Raw genomic sequence first — 14059 nt, forward strand, 5'->3', positions numbered from 1 at the left:
TCAACGAATTGGAAATAGAAGAGGCCGGTCAAAAAATAGTGGTCCACGATCGACCGAATCGAATGTTTCTGGCGATGCGACGTGGAGAAAACGAGGTATCACTTCGTTATCTCGAGTTTCTTCTATTATCGGATTATACCATACTGGAAAAGTTCTCGACATCGAAGTGAAAAGTTTGTCTTGGAAGATGTGCGAGACTTGGCGCGCGAAAAAAGATACTGCCGAATACGAAGAGTGATATGAATCACATAAATCCATGCGTATCAAAAACTACCAAGGATTCTCAGGTAAAACGGAGGTTGACACCATCGTCGAAATATTCGAGCGTTCGCAGGAAAATTACGACGCAAAGTGCGCAAGTTAAATATCGGCGGTGGCGACATGCGACAGTAAAACATATACCGGTATTCTAAACGCTCATCCTTAAGTCATTCTTTTTATCTCCTTACTGCTGTTAGGAGTAAGGAATGCATCGGTCGGTGCGTGACGAAAAATAAAAGAAACAAGCTATTATATTTTAGATACACATACGTTGCGAAACAATAACGAAAGTTGTAACCAGCTGATTTGGAAGATAAGCCCAAAGATTACTCCGAGTGATAGTGAGTCCATCTCGGTGAATGTAGCTGCATGTCCTTTCAACGAAGGATCTGTTTCGCTACGGAACATAATGAAGAAGGCTTATCATTAAACTTTATCCACGTATAAACCCGACCTAAAACTTTAAACTCGTTTTTCACAAACGGCTTTTTCAAAGTCGGTGACCACGATATCCCAAAAATCAATGCATCGATCGACTTGAAATTTTACAAGTATCTTTTACGTATCAAAATGCAGTGTTGGGTCGAAAGAATTTTTTTTCGATGGATGGTTTTTTTTTTTTGTATCAACGAAAGTGGAAGCGTTTTTCTCACCGAAATTGTCACGGCTGCTTTCGACTGCGGAGATTGTTTCGAGAATCAATATTACATCGAATTGTTCGACTACTCTATCCCTGTTTCACGATGTTAATTTGCCTCAATCTCGAGTCTTCGTATCGTCTTCGATCACGCGTATAATCAATGAGTCAGTAACAGTATAACGATACTTCAATTATACAATATTCTATATAGGTCGGTAAATAAATATCGCGAGCCATGCGTTGTGCACAATAAATTTCGCACGATTGATGAATCTTCCTGGAAAATATCCATGGATAACGAATATCGTCAACGCGGTCGTGGGGAATTTGTCGGTAGTGCCGAGCAGCAGTCTTCGAACCGAAGTGAATTATTCCCGTGGGAAATACCTAATGAGCGGCACGCGATTCTTCGTCGCGCACGAGTCCCGCGATTCCCATGGGAATCGGGCCGATGAAGACGCGAGGCGTAACCTCGAGATTCGTGACAATTCTCACTTAAATATACGCGAGGCTCCACGAGGAGAACAACTTGAGCGTGTTCACGTATACCATATAGCGGAAAACCTTTATCGACCGGAGGTTTCCTCTTGCTTCCGTTGCGTTCGTATCAAGTTAGCCAAGGTTCTGGAAGCGGGCGTGGATCCGTGCTCGTTTATACACACCAGTGCAATTTAATGGGTCAAAGTAGAGAAGCCGGTCCCCGCAGCCTCATCGCATCGCCGCTCATCTCTCGCTCTCTCTTTCTCTCTCTCAACTCTATTTCCACGATTTACGGAAGCGTCGCGATTATCCGGGTTACCGAAGCCGGATCGAAGATACCTTTGCTCAAACGATAGCTCCGAAATTAATTTCCACCGTAGTCAATTTCCTTTCATCGGGCTACGATAATTTGCCCGATTACACCGCATTGTACATGCGAAATGCAATGCGCGCAGCCGCCGCTCTTCGGGTGTGTTTGTACGTATGGATGTGTACGTATACTTGGGCGTATAAGCGAGTATAAGTATGCACAATACGGTCGAAGCTTAGCCAAGTGCCGGCGCCCGACTCTCGACCCACTTTCCTGGGCAAACATTTCCGAGCCAACAATACGAACCAAGTGCAGATCCGCGGAAATGGAGAGCACCGCTTTTCATATTTATATTTATCGCCATGTGCTTGCGGCGTTGGTGCGTCGCTGACCGTTTTACACCCGATTCCGTAATACGTTGTGCGGGTTATGCCTGTGTAGGTATACTATAAAACGTATACTCGAAATTTAAGCTCCGGATCACTGCGATCGCGACGTTAATCGGATAACTTGTATCTTTTTTTCTGCTTTCCCCTGACATCCGTCATATCGACGACTGACTAGTCGTTGCATCATACGGGACGTGTTGCTCTGTTACGTCAATTACGATACAAACTCGTTTCAACTCTTGCATCTCCGAGTTTCGGGGTCTTTTTTCACTTCTTTTCCTTTCCTTTTTTAACACCGTTTTTTTTTTTTATTCATCTCACAAATCAAGACAACGGACCTCGATTCTTTCAAATTTGTAGATGCGGAACGCGAGTTTCATCCTGCCGTGTGTGCCAAAGTCGATTCGATCGCAACGCATCTAATACCAATTTTCACGACGTTCAGTTCATATCATATCAGTCTTTAGCCGAGTGTAAAATGTCCAGGGTTGTAAATTTATCGAATCATCCCCGCAAGAAGCATGACGATATTTCGCGACTTCAAAGAGTTACCCGCGAGAAATTAAAAAAATCATTCAATATGACATAATATGCACGAGAATCGAAAAGATTTATGTAATGCGTTTAAACATAGTTCATTACACAAGACTTTGTCGGTGATAGCAAACGACCATATACATCTACTTACAACACAACCGGGTGTATATCCCGACGAGCCATAACTTGAGAGAGGGAGAGAGAACGAGAGAGAAAGACCGTGAACTTGATTACAGTCGGCCTTGCCATGTCGCATCAATTAATACGTAAATACGCGTGTAACAAACGTTAATTTATCCGCAGCGAGAAAGCGAAGAACCTATGAGAATTTTTCATCAACATTTTCAACTATTACAGGTATGGACAAGCAGATGGGTGTAAAACTATCGCTCGACAAATTTTCACGTGCACACCTGTACGCTGCGTTACATACCAGTAATAAGATGTTGAAAGTTTCGTAGGACTTAGGACGGCTCGTCGCGAATTGTCAGCGCATTCCATTCCGTGCATGCTTTGGTATGCGAGAGCGTCGTACGAGGAGTCTTGATAACATACATAATATATCCTCTTTACTGTCTGACCAACTTTTACTTTATACTTCCAGCGGGGTGGACGAGCGTATTCTTCGGCCTTCGTCCCTTCGCGAATGTTAATTAGCGATAGGCCTGCTGCAGAAATTGTTTGTCGGAACTTTCGTTGACAGATAAATTTGCATGCGCCGCGCCGATGTGCTTTTACACACGTTGTACTTGAATCGAGTTGAGATACATGTATATGCGTATATGCGTGTGTGTAAAATATAAGACAAAGCGGAAATATCTGAGAGGACTCTCTATCCTTCCGAGAAATCTCGTGCAGATGGGACTTGATACCGGTTATGCGAGATTTATTTGAGAAAAATACTTCGAATACTCTTAGTTTGCTGAATTATGCAATAATCGCCGTGCTCGATGTGACTCGCGATGTTGATATTGACCCCTGGAGGCGCTGCAGATACGCGACACGTGACAATTCACATAATATCGTCGCGGGTGAGAAAAAAAGATAACAAACGACTACGTGAATATGATAATATGAGAATGAAAACCGTTTTTTTCTCCGCAAAAAAAAAAAAAAAAACACGCACGATGCAAATCGCACACGTAAGATGTACACAAAAAAAGAAAAACTCGGCAGGCTAATCTTTGCAAATTCGCGTATCGTGTAATAAGCTAGACGTTTCGTTATTCCATTTTGCACGGCTCGATTCAGCTTCGGGATTTTTTGCGTGTGTACATAATCGAGGGTTTGACGTTTTATCAACCAGTTACATCATGTAACCGTATGTAAGGATAGTTACGTAATGCTTGGGCCCGTTACACGTGGTCGTTTGTTTTCTCGGAAGAAAGATAGAAAAATTTCCGCAATCCACGATGCTGTGTGATTTGCACTCCACAGAGTGTTCCGCTCGGTCACCTGAGTTAATACGCAAGCATTACCGCACAACGTAAACAAGCTGCAGAAATGCGGGGTACTCGTACTGTGAATGTATTTAAATTTTTGTTGAGCACCTAAGTATAATTATACACGATAGTCGTCAAATTTCTATTTTATCTTAAACGCGCCTTCACGATTTATTTGCACTTTTGGTCAGCACGAATAACCCGAGTCATCTTGCGGTTTGGAATTTCCAACGCAGACGAGTCGTTTGTAACCACGATTTACGGCTTACGATTAGCCCCGAATCGTCGCCCGTTTATTGTGCCAGGAAATTGTCATTTTTCGATGACTGCCCAGCACGTCGATCGCAGCGTTAAGCTTGGTTGGGCCGAACACGTTTTCTCACCACGCAATGGTAAAAGGACAAATTGACAACGTTACGGCGGGGAAATGATCGAATTTCGGATCAATGCCGAAGGTTTCGAAGCATAAATAAAACTGACGCTGAAACGTGTCATATGTAAATAATTAATTTCACGTAGGAGTTTGTTTAAGCAAAGCCTCGAGCAAAGCCACAAGTTTCTCGAACACCCGTACGCATGCATGAATACGTATACCTATCATCTGCATATGACGGGGAAAAAAATTATGTCTGACAGCGGAAAATAATTTCTATCGTAAAATAACTTTAATCACGCATACACGCACACACACACACACACACACACACACAGAAAATACACAAGTATTGGGTTGAAATTTACAAGTAATCGAGAAGTTTTATTATATTATCGCAGGCGAGAATGATAATAATGGTAATAGTTATTCGGTCGATGTAATCAACGACCCCGAATATATCACATCATGTACGTACAATTTTATATGTATCAGTGATACACTGCACGTGCGTTTAGAGGAGATAAACTCATACTCGTGACGATATAGCTGATACGATTGATTTTATTATTATCCTTTTTTCATCCAATTCTATCTTAATTTGTGCTTTGAATTCAGTATTTTCGATTCGTTATAAGTGTATTGTATACATATATTACATGTATATCGGTTCCTCAATGCATTGTTGAAACCATCGTTTGTAGTTTTAGGTAAAGAATCGACGAGTGCATTGTACTTTTCTGAATGTCATGTTCAGCGTTTATTCTTCATAATTGAAATAATCGTGTGATTTTGAGCGTTTGAAAACGAAAACCTGTACAATAAATAGTGTGCGAGAGACAGTACAGGTAAGAGTTTCATTTACATGTGCATAAACTTGTCTTGTTTCGCTGTTCATACGTTTTCTACATTTTCACTTTTCTAATATATACTTTCTTTATTACCTCGAAGGTGACACCAATAACAAGAATCGCGGCTTCTTCTTATTTATTTTTTTTTTTTTGTATAATATAACACCTAAACCTATAATAAACTCCTCTCGTTATGACGTCACGCGCAATTTACTTTAGGTACCTTAAGTAGCTACGGCAACAACAACGTTCTGGACTGTTTTTTTGGGGCGGTACAATATTACTATGCATATTATATTATACTATATATATTATATAAGATCGTGTCTTCGTGAGATTGCGCTCGCAATCCGGAACAGGTCCACGTAATTTGTAAAAATGGTTATCTGTTATTTGCTCGCGTATGCAGCGTGTTTTAATAATAAATATACCGTTTACAGTACAGAAAACGCGAATCACCAAAAACCGGCAAAACGTATAACGAGTTTCAAACTAAAAATATTCCGTCTCGTCCGTCGGAATTTCTCGAAAACATTGCGGAAAGGCTGACAAACATACATATATATATAGAGAGAGAAATCCTCACAATATTGATAAGATTTTACAAAAAGTAGTATGAAAATAAGAAAAAAAATTATCATTAGCTTTAATATTATCATTGTTTTTCATTCAACCAAAAAGAAATGGTATCGTTAAATCTTCGGTACGCGAAGTTTGTTCATTTTGATGTGTTCGTTGATGATTAAAACGCGAGAGAAATTAAGAAATTATCGACGGTATCATCGAGGGAATAGCTACGTGATGCGAGTGACATAGTTTTTTCGCTCTCACTCCCCCATAAGTATATATAAAAAAAAAAAAAAAAAAAAAAACCATCGTGCATCATAAATGACCTTACAAAATCCACGAATTTCCCATTCGCATGTCTTTCAGTCTACAAGGATTCCGACATTATTTTTTCATGCATATTTTAAAAACGTTAATTCACTAAAACTCCGGAGTTAACAGTCTTCGAGATAATCCGAAAATAATGCGTGACTGGGTTTATAGTTTCGACTTTCGCATTCCATTCCGACTACCGAACTATCCTCCTGAGACTTATGATGTCAAATAAGACTCGAAGGTATGATAACGCAACGGTTTATTGAATACTTTCGCTCTTAAAAATTTACCGTCTGTGAGAGTTTTCGCAAACATTATCATTCCCTAGCTACCTTTTGTCGGTGATAAAAAATGCAATTTTAACCAAAACCTGCTTCGATACATATCACGTACAAGAAAATAATTGCTCGGATACTGTTTTTGCATACAGATATGCATATTCTCATATCAGTGAAGTATAGTGCATGTTAAATGCCGCATGGAATTAATCGAGGACATTGTTTCGTATGCAACAAACGCACAATTGTTATTTAAAATTATATGCTGCAATCAACGTTTTGTTTACCGAACGTAACTTTGATATTTTTATAACCTGGGTTTGAAAATTCCCAGTATATTTCCGATTACCAAGGCTGGTATGAAAATATTTTAGATCGGTGTTAAATGACGAGCATGATGTATCAAAAATATAGGTGACAAACAAACATGTGAAAAAGACGACAGAAAAAATAATTATGGCACTTAGTTCAGAAAGAGTGATTAATAAAAATGACAAATAAATCAATAGCCGACCTTGACGTGTAGTTTTGAAAAAATATACATATAGAGGACATAAACAAGAGGGTAAAAAAATATGTATCACGTATCACGTAGCTCTGAATTGACAATTTATTTATCCCAAAAAAAATTATAAATAAAAGGTGAAAATTAACTCACCCCAAAACAACGCTGTATACAGTATATGCGCGTATAACTCCCACGCAAATGTGAAAACAAAATTTTTTTTTCGTTCAAATTTGCGTACGACACATTCTCGTTCACATTCTCTCTCTCTCTCTCTTTCTCTCGTTCTCTCACCTCTCTCGCCCTCTCACTCTCACTCTCACGCTCTCTCCCTCACTCTCACACTCTCACGCTCTCTCTCTCTCTCTCTCTCTCTTTCTCTTTCCGGAAGCTCTCCGCACAACGGGTCTCACGAAGAATAGCCGATCATCAATCCGACCCTCACCACCCCTTCCCGCCCAACCCTCCCGTTCCGTTCCCACCGGCAACAAACCTGGGAAAATCAACAATTTTAAAGAGTATCTTCCTTAGTTAGCTTTGAGCTTCTCGTTGCTGTAATCCGCCGCAGCGATGTGACCGTTCCCGTTGGCGTAAGCCTTCTTTCCGGATTTCGACGAGCTCTTGCCGCCGAGGTAGGCCTTGTGGAAGAATCTCGCGAAGAGTACGAAGTAGCTGAAGTACATCATAAGACTGAGCTTGATGTTGACCCTCGATATGTGACACTCGGCCTGCCCGCTCTCGAGGTATTGATGAGCCCAGACGTTGATCGCGCATCCGACGATCATCTGCGTCAGCTGGAGGGCGGTGATCACCATCGATATCCATTTCGGTGGCGAGTATCGCATCGCCCTCAGCGCGTAGTACGAGTACATTATCGAGTGGACGCAGTAGTTCATCACGACGAACCATCTAGCTGACGCCGTGTACTCGGTGTAGGAGAACCACGAGTAGAGGAGGACGGTTATGTGGTGGTACCAGTGGAGGAATATCAGCGGCTGCTTGCGGAGAACTATGAAGACCGTGTCGCCGAGCTCCGGCAGCTTCGACAAGACGAACATCCAGGTCCAGAATCCGGAGACTCGGTCTTGCTCGATGAAGCTGTAACACAGACGTTACGAAACTTGTAATTTTAATTTCCCTACTTTTTTCGGCTGATCCCGACTTTGTCCTCACATTGGTGTATACCTTGTAGCGAATGTTATAGCGATGATTTTATACTTATTTCAATTCGTATTCGCTGCCTTTGTAATAAATTTCTTGCTAGCCACTCTTCAAGTTAATATGCTCGTAAAGATGCGATAGTTCGAGACTCTGTTGCTACAATGTTTGTCAAGTATATGTTACAGATAGATTTTACTTTTCCCACTGGGTCGTTATACGTATAGCAAACAGTAAGACTATCCAACCTTGGTGTATTCACCTGCAATATAATCGAGTTACGTAATACTTTCATCCGAGCAAAATGCATACTCGGTATAAAATGTCATTCACAATTATACCGAAAAGTTCACACCTGCTCAGCGAGAGAAATCCGAATCTTCCACGATTACGAGATTATCGTAGAATTTTATACATGAGCGTTAATTTTACTTTCATTCAAGGTGTAAATCCATGGTGAAAACAGATAACTATTTAACGCGGTTAAATTCCTCAAATGTACTACGGAACTGGCTGACGTTAATTTGTTTTACCTGGTGTTTGAAAAATGTTAATATGTAGTCAAGTGAATTGCATGTTTTTCAAATTGAACAATTACGATCCACTGCGGTAGACAAAATCGGTACCGCGTGCATTTACTAGTTGCATGTATTAATTATTCCAAACAAAACACAATCGAAATTCGATAACGAGACAATTATGCGTACAGCAACTTTTTCCTAAACGTTGGATATTCATGCAAGTCGTAATAACTGGAGACGCCAACTTTTTTTTTTTTTTCTTTCAATTCCTGAAACCGGAATTCTGACAGAAGCAGACGTACAATTTTGAAACTGCGTCGAGTAGTACCAGTTTCATCCGGATTTCTGACGTGATTCTTGCCTGTGGAATTGAAGTATAGATAACTCCACACCGGTGGAAAGTTGTTAATTTTATTTCGTACGACGTAATAGAGCGGTTTCGGCACTAACTCGTTAAGTATGTTCGTATATCGCAGTCACAAACACTTCGATGGATCCTGTATATGTTAATGTGAACGGATATAAGATACAGGATGTTGAATTCTCAAACGATCGGACGTCCCGCTGGTTTGGACGATTTCAATGATAATTTAATGTCCTCGGGCATAGATTTAACGCTGTCGCTTTTACCTATGTAAACTGCGGAACAATCGCTTAAAATATATGTAACGCAAAAGATCATTTTGAGTCATCTGCCATAAGTATATCGCTCATTTGCTTGTCGATTGTTGGAGGTGTTCATCGGTAGAAACACAATGACATTTCGTATAAAAAAGTGTACAGAATGAAAGCCCTACTGCCGCGGCAAATACCAATTTACTGTCTATTTTTTCTTGAACCCCGTTTGAATTTTATACATTTCTTAGTTATTTGCAATGCAAAATTCGAACGCGATTCGATAAAAACTTGTTGAACATGACGTCATCAGCCATTTATCAACGTATTTCTAGAAAAATAAAAATTGTTAATTTGCAATTTAAACAGTTTTTAAACGTCGCATCGTACGTTTATCGAGAATTTAATACTGAAATGACGATTCTTTACAAGCAATGAAACAAGTGAGTTAATTTCTTATGTTCCACGTCATAAGTATTAAACGATTATTCAAAGAAACCCATTTATACTTTTAAATCACAGCAACTGCGGAAGTATTTTCATTTAAAGGTGAAATGAAATTCGCTTACTGCTTGTATGTAAATGGTTCTAAATTTTAAGCAATCATGAGCCGCTCTATTTACTATTCATGGTATTATTTCAACTTGTTAAACTACGATTATCGACGTTTGAATAACACACGCCATAATTCTGTCTGCTTAATACCGCCGCGACTTCGTAATCAGGACGGGAAAAAAAATGATGAATTTTATCCTCTACTAAAGTTACAATCATTTATCACCTGCATGTTGTCCGAACGAAGTAAGAAATAGCTGGTGCTAATAACGTGCGAAATGATACATTCGTCTCATTACAAATACATATACCTAATCAATTATAACGTCAGAAGTATAACAGGCTTTAGCATCTAATGAGGAAAGTTGTTACTTAGAACCAACATCGTTACACATTGTCACACTCATAATCACCGATTTATACGAAAGATAAACATAATCTTCGAGAAAAATACATCGCGAGTATTATTGGTAAGCGAAATACGTGGCACGGAATCGCAAATTCCTGCAATTACGATCATTCATTTCATTTATCATTACCAAATGATGATTAAGTATCGGATAAACGAGCAATTGTATTTCATATTTAACGATTCGAGCTGAAACTTCGAATACACTGTTAGGGGGATTTTAATAATGAATCGAGAATAAATCGGGACTCATACTATGTACATACCTCGGTATACAGACGCTGTGATAAAGCCCGTAATTCCTGAGCACGTGGATAAGTTCGGGGGCGGTTCTCGTGAATCCAATGATCGAAAAGGAGGCGAGTAAAGTATTCCAAAGGCTGAGTACGCCCCTGAGTTCGTACTTGGGCCGACTGGCCATAAAGTGCTGACCGCCAAAAATGAGGATCATGTAAATGCCGCAATAGTAGAAGCAATTCGTCCAATTGTTCATCATCCAGACCCTGGTGTCTTGGTGAATGAATTCCTCCTCGAAGTTGAACACGTAGGAGTAATTGGGCAGCGTAACCTCCATGTAGTCCATTTTGTTCATCTTTCCTTCTCTTCCGAGTGCGTATCCTCCTCAATCAAGTCCAGGGCTGTTCGTCTTGGCCCGCGTCCTTCTGGTTTACCAATGTGCGGATGATTCTGCGGGGATGACAAGAGTCGTTAGGCAGGTGCGTCGAGCCCGCGAATTGTGTACCTCGACTTACGGATAACACAAAACCGTCTTTCATCACGCCAACACCGCAACCTGATGCAGAATTGGTGCAATTCACTGCAGCCAAGGTATGTTTATGCACGTAATAATGTGCATATGTAGATGCAACACACTAACCGTGAGTTAACGACTCACAAACAGGTTTCGTAATTTTTTTTTACCTCCCCCGCATCGATAACACAACCTATTCCCGTGTAAAAAGATACATTATTGCTTATTATATGCAAACAAACAGAGTTACGTGGACAATTCTCTGCATCAATTTCGTCTGTCGTTTGTTATGCGTACACGTTTCGCGTGTTCGGTTAAGCGACAAGCATAACACGACTTATGTATTACGTGTTGTAATGCGTTTTCTGCTCGACGTCAACGCAAGAGCCGTGTGTAAACAAATCAGACCGATCACTCTTTGTTGTTTTATTGACAAAAATACAACGACTGCTTGTCGAAAACTATACTCGTGTTTAAAAAATTCAGTCTTGCGATCGTCGTCTGTCGTCAATCTAGAACGCGTCGTCGTTTTCGGAGCTCGTCGAGGCGTCAGTAACTGTTTTTCTCTCTCCGCCCCGACTAATCAATCACTGGCAACTGTATTTTTGACACAGAAATAAGTTGTTTCACCTCTCGCTCGCTACGTGCATTACTTATGCATTGCATTGGTAGATACGATATACCTACAGTATATGTATTGTCACTCCACATGTTCTACCGTTCGGAGAATAAAATTACACTGTAATCGCAAGCCCTCTGGATATGAGAAATGACGTACACGCGTGTCATGTATGTATGTAAGAATGTATGTATGTATACTAGTTAATAGATTATCTCGCGAGGTATCGTAAGTGTAATCTAGAATGTGAATAAACCGGGTATAAGCATGGCAGGAACGATTCTTGAAACTTTCTTCATTTCACCTCGAGTTTTCACGTGGCGGTAAATTAATCACTGAATGAGAGATCGCAACAATTCTGGTTATTGAGAAATGTTGATCACTGAAACTGAAAGTTAAATCACTTACTTGTAGTATATTATTTCTCGAAAGTCAATTATTTTCGGTTATCCTCTTCGTCGCCCTCTTCCGTTTGTTTATCGTCGAATGTATACGGAACTCCGGAAAATGTTGGAGTCGCTCTTACACGCCGACACGTTTTCGACGTTAAAATTCTTGACTAGTTAGGAATTTATGACTAGTTCGCGCCGGTTAGATGTAGGCCATTCATGCGTAAGCCGGTGTAGAGAATCTGTCACACGGTAAACGCGCGATGTGCGGTGAGATGCGATGCGATGCGGTGTGGGTTTGCCCGGAATGTTTCACGAATCAATAAATAAATAAATACGCGATATCGTCCTCCCGTTATATTTGAGAGCACAGCCTCTCCTCGACCTGCGCAGGAAAGGAGCAAGTTTTGAAATGTGCTTCGAACGTCAATCCGCACTATTCTTCCCACACCAAACCCCCGAGTTCCTCGTTCGCACCGGTCACTTCCACTCTCACGCATCGACGACCCGCGGGGAACTGGCATCGGCGTGGGGAGCGTTAAGGCGGCACCGGCTGCATAGGAGTGCCAGACGTGGTCTTCGACCAACTATCTACGTGTATACTCATCCCAACTAATCAGTGCTGCCATCGCCCATCCGATGTGAGTGCGTCTCACTAGGGGATTCAAAAGTTACCAGGGATATATGGCGAACTGAAGAATCGAAACCGCTGCAACCGAGACCAAAGAGTAGGGCTGGACGAATCACTGATAGAGATTGATGAGAGCTAGTTCTGTAGTGGTCCTCTCTATCGCACGATCAAAAAAGTGGCGAGCAACCACCAGGCGGGGAAAGCTGTAAGGGAAACTGAGAAGTCACGGTCGTAGGAAAGGTATATTTATAGAACACGAGACGCGTCTTTTCCCCGCCAAGTTCCCATGCCAGCAGCCTGCTACAGTTGTTCTCTGCTTGCCACAGCTTTAGACACAAGTGACACACGCTGCTAAGAGTGGTTCGCAAAATGTCCCTCGATTCTGCCGCCAATTTCCACCACTAGTGGCGCTAGTAGTTGCCTGACAAGCTTGCGCGCGGTCAGCGAGGGCAGCGAGCGTGTCAGAAGTCTACTAGCGCCACGTAGAAGAACTAAAAAACCAGGACAAGACGCGTACAATTTTTTAGTATACGAGCAGTGGTGAGTGTCAGGGGGCTGGTTCTGACGTTTATTTGTATTAATCATACATAACCTCTTATTCCTTCTCAAAAGGTTGGGTGTTGAGTATACTATATATTCTTATTTTAGAGTTATTTTTCGGATAAGTAGTCTGTTATATATTGAGTGCTCAACGCGAGGTTACGTTAGAAACCGGCACCACAGGTAAAAAAATAATAGAAAATACACGGGGTGCTAGTGGGTGGGCAATTACCACGAGCAGATAGAGAACGATTTATTAGCCGCTAGATGGCACAGACCGCAAGTTCCTGAGCCATACGCTATTCAGGAAAGAAAAGATTGACATCACACTCCAAATTTCCGTTTCTACAAAGGCGAATGCGACTCACTTGATGTTCAGAATCCGGCCCCTGACCTGTATATAAGACCGTGGGCACATCTGAGACTATTTCAAAAAACAAATCTCTCTTGTAATAGTATATACACTACGCCGGAAATATCCCGTTAGTTTGTCGATTCCAAGTCCATGGTCGATTCATATAAGTAACTAGTGAAGTAAATGCATAGGGTGCGTTCCGAAATTACCTTCCAGTGTTGTCGCTGATTTTTTATCTCTTTTGCGTTGCCGAATTTGTGACTAGCTCTGTCTATTTCCTAAGGAGTTTTCAGCGCTGCAGCTAGTTTCGGAACGCACCCATAATGTTGCATCTGGTTGCATCTTCGGTCAACGATATTTATGACGCACAATATCCCCAGACATATCGATGTCAATTTTGCAATGCACACAATGTAAATTGGTGTCAAAAAGTCAATCAAGAGAATTCGACAGGATACGATGCACTCAGAGATAAATGGACGATAACAATGTGATGGGAGATAGCCCACAAGAAATTAGGACAATGATCAGCTTATGGGTCAGATCGTCAAATGAGGTGATAGCGGCT

General features: G+C 41.1%; 1 protein-coding gene and 1 long non-coding RNA gene across 2 annotated transcripts; one reads left to right on the forward strand and one right to left on the reverse strand.

Moving 5' to 3' along the window:
- Positions 1–985: 985 nt before the first annotated feature.
- On the forward strand, positions 986–13611 carry LOC124303783 (uncharacterized). The gene is made up of 4 exons (XR_006907991.1): positions 986–996; positions 1359–1367; positions 11444–11453; positions 13354–13611. It is a non-coding gene; the product is annotated as an uncharacterized LOC124303783 (long non-coding RNA).
- LOC124303753 (elongation of very long chain fatty acids protein 6) lies at positions 5387–12524 on the reverse strand. Its single transcript, XM_046761371.1, has 3 exons — positions 11985–12524; positions 10473–10893; positions 5387–8046 (listed from the first exon to the last, which is right to left on the reverse strand). Exons 2-3 carry the CDS (start codon positions 10796–10798, stop codon positions 7476–7478), a joined length of 897 nt encoding a protein of 298 aa, XP_046617327.1. The 5' UTR covers positions 10799–10893; positions 11985–12524; the 3' UTR covers positions 5387–7475.
- Positions 13612–14059: the final 448 nt, after the last annotated feature.

Source organism: Neodiprion virginianus, chromosome 1, assembly GCF_021901495.1.
Source record: "Neodiprion virginianus isolate iyNeoVirg1 chromosome 1, iyNeoVirg1.1, whole genome shotgun sequence".
Lineage (NCBI taxonomy): Eukaryota > Metazoa > Arthropoda > Insecta > Hymenoptera > Diprionidae > Neodiprion > Neodiprion virginianus.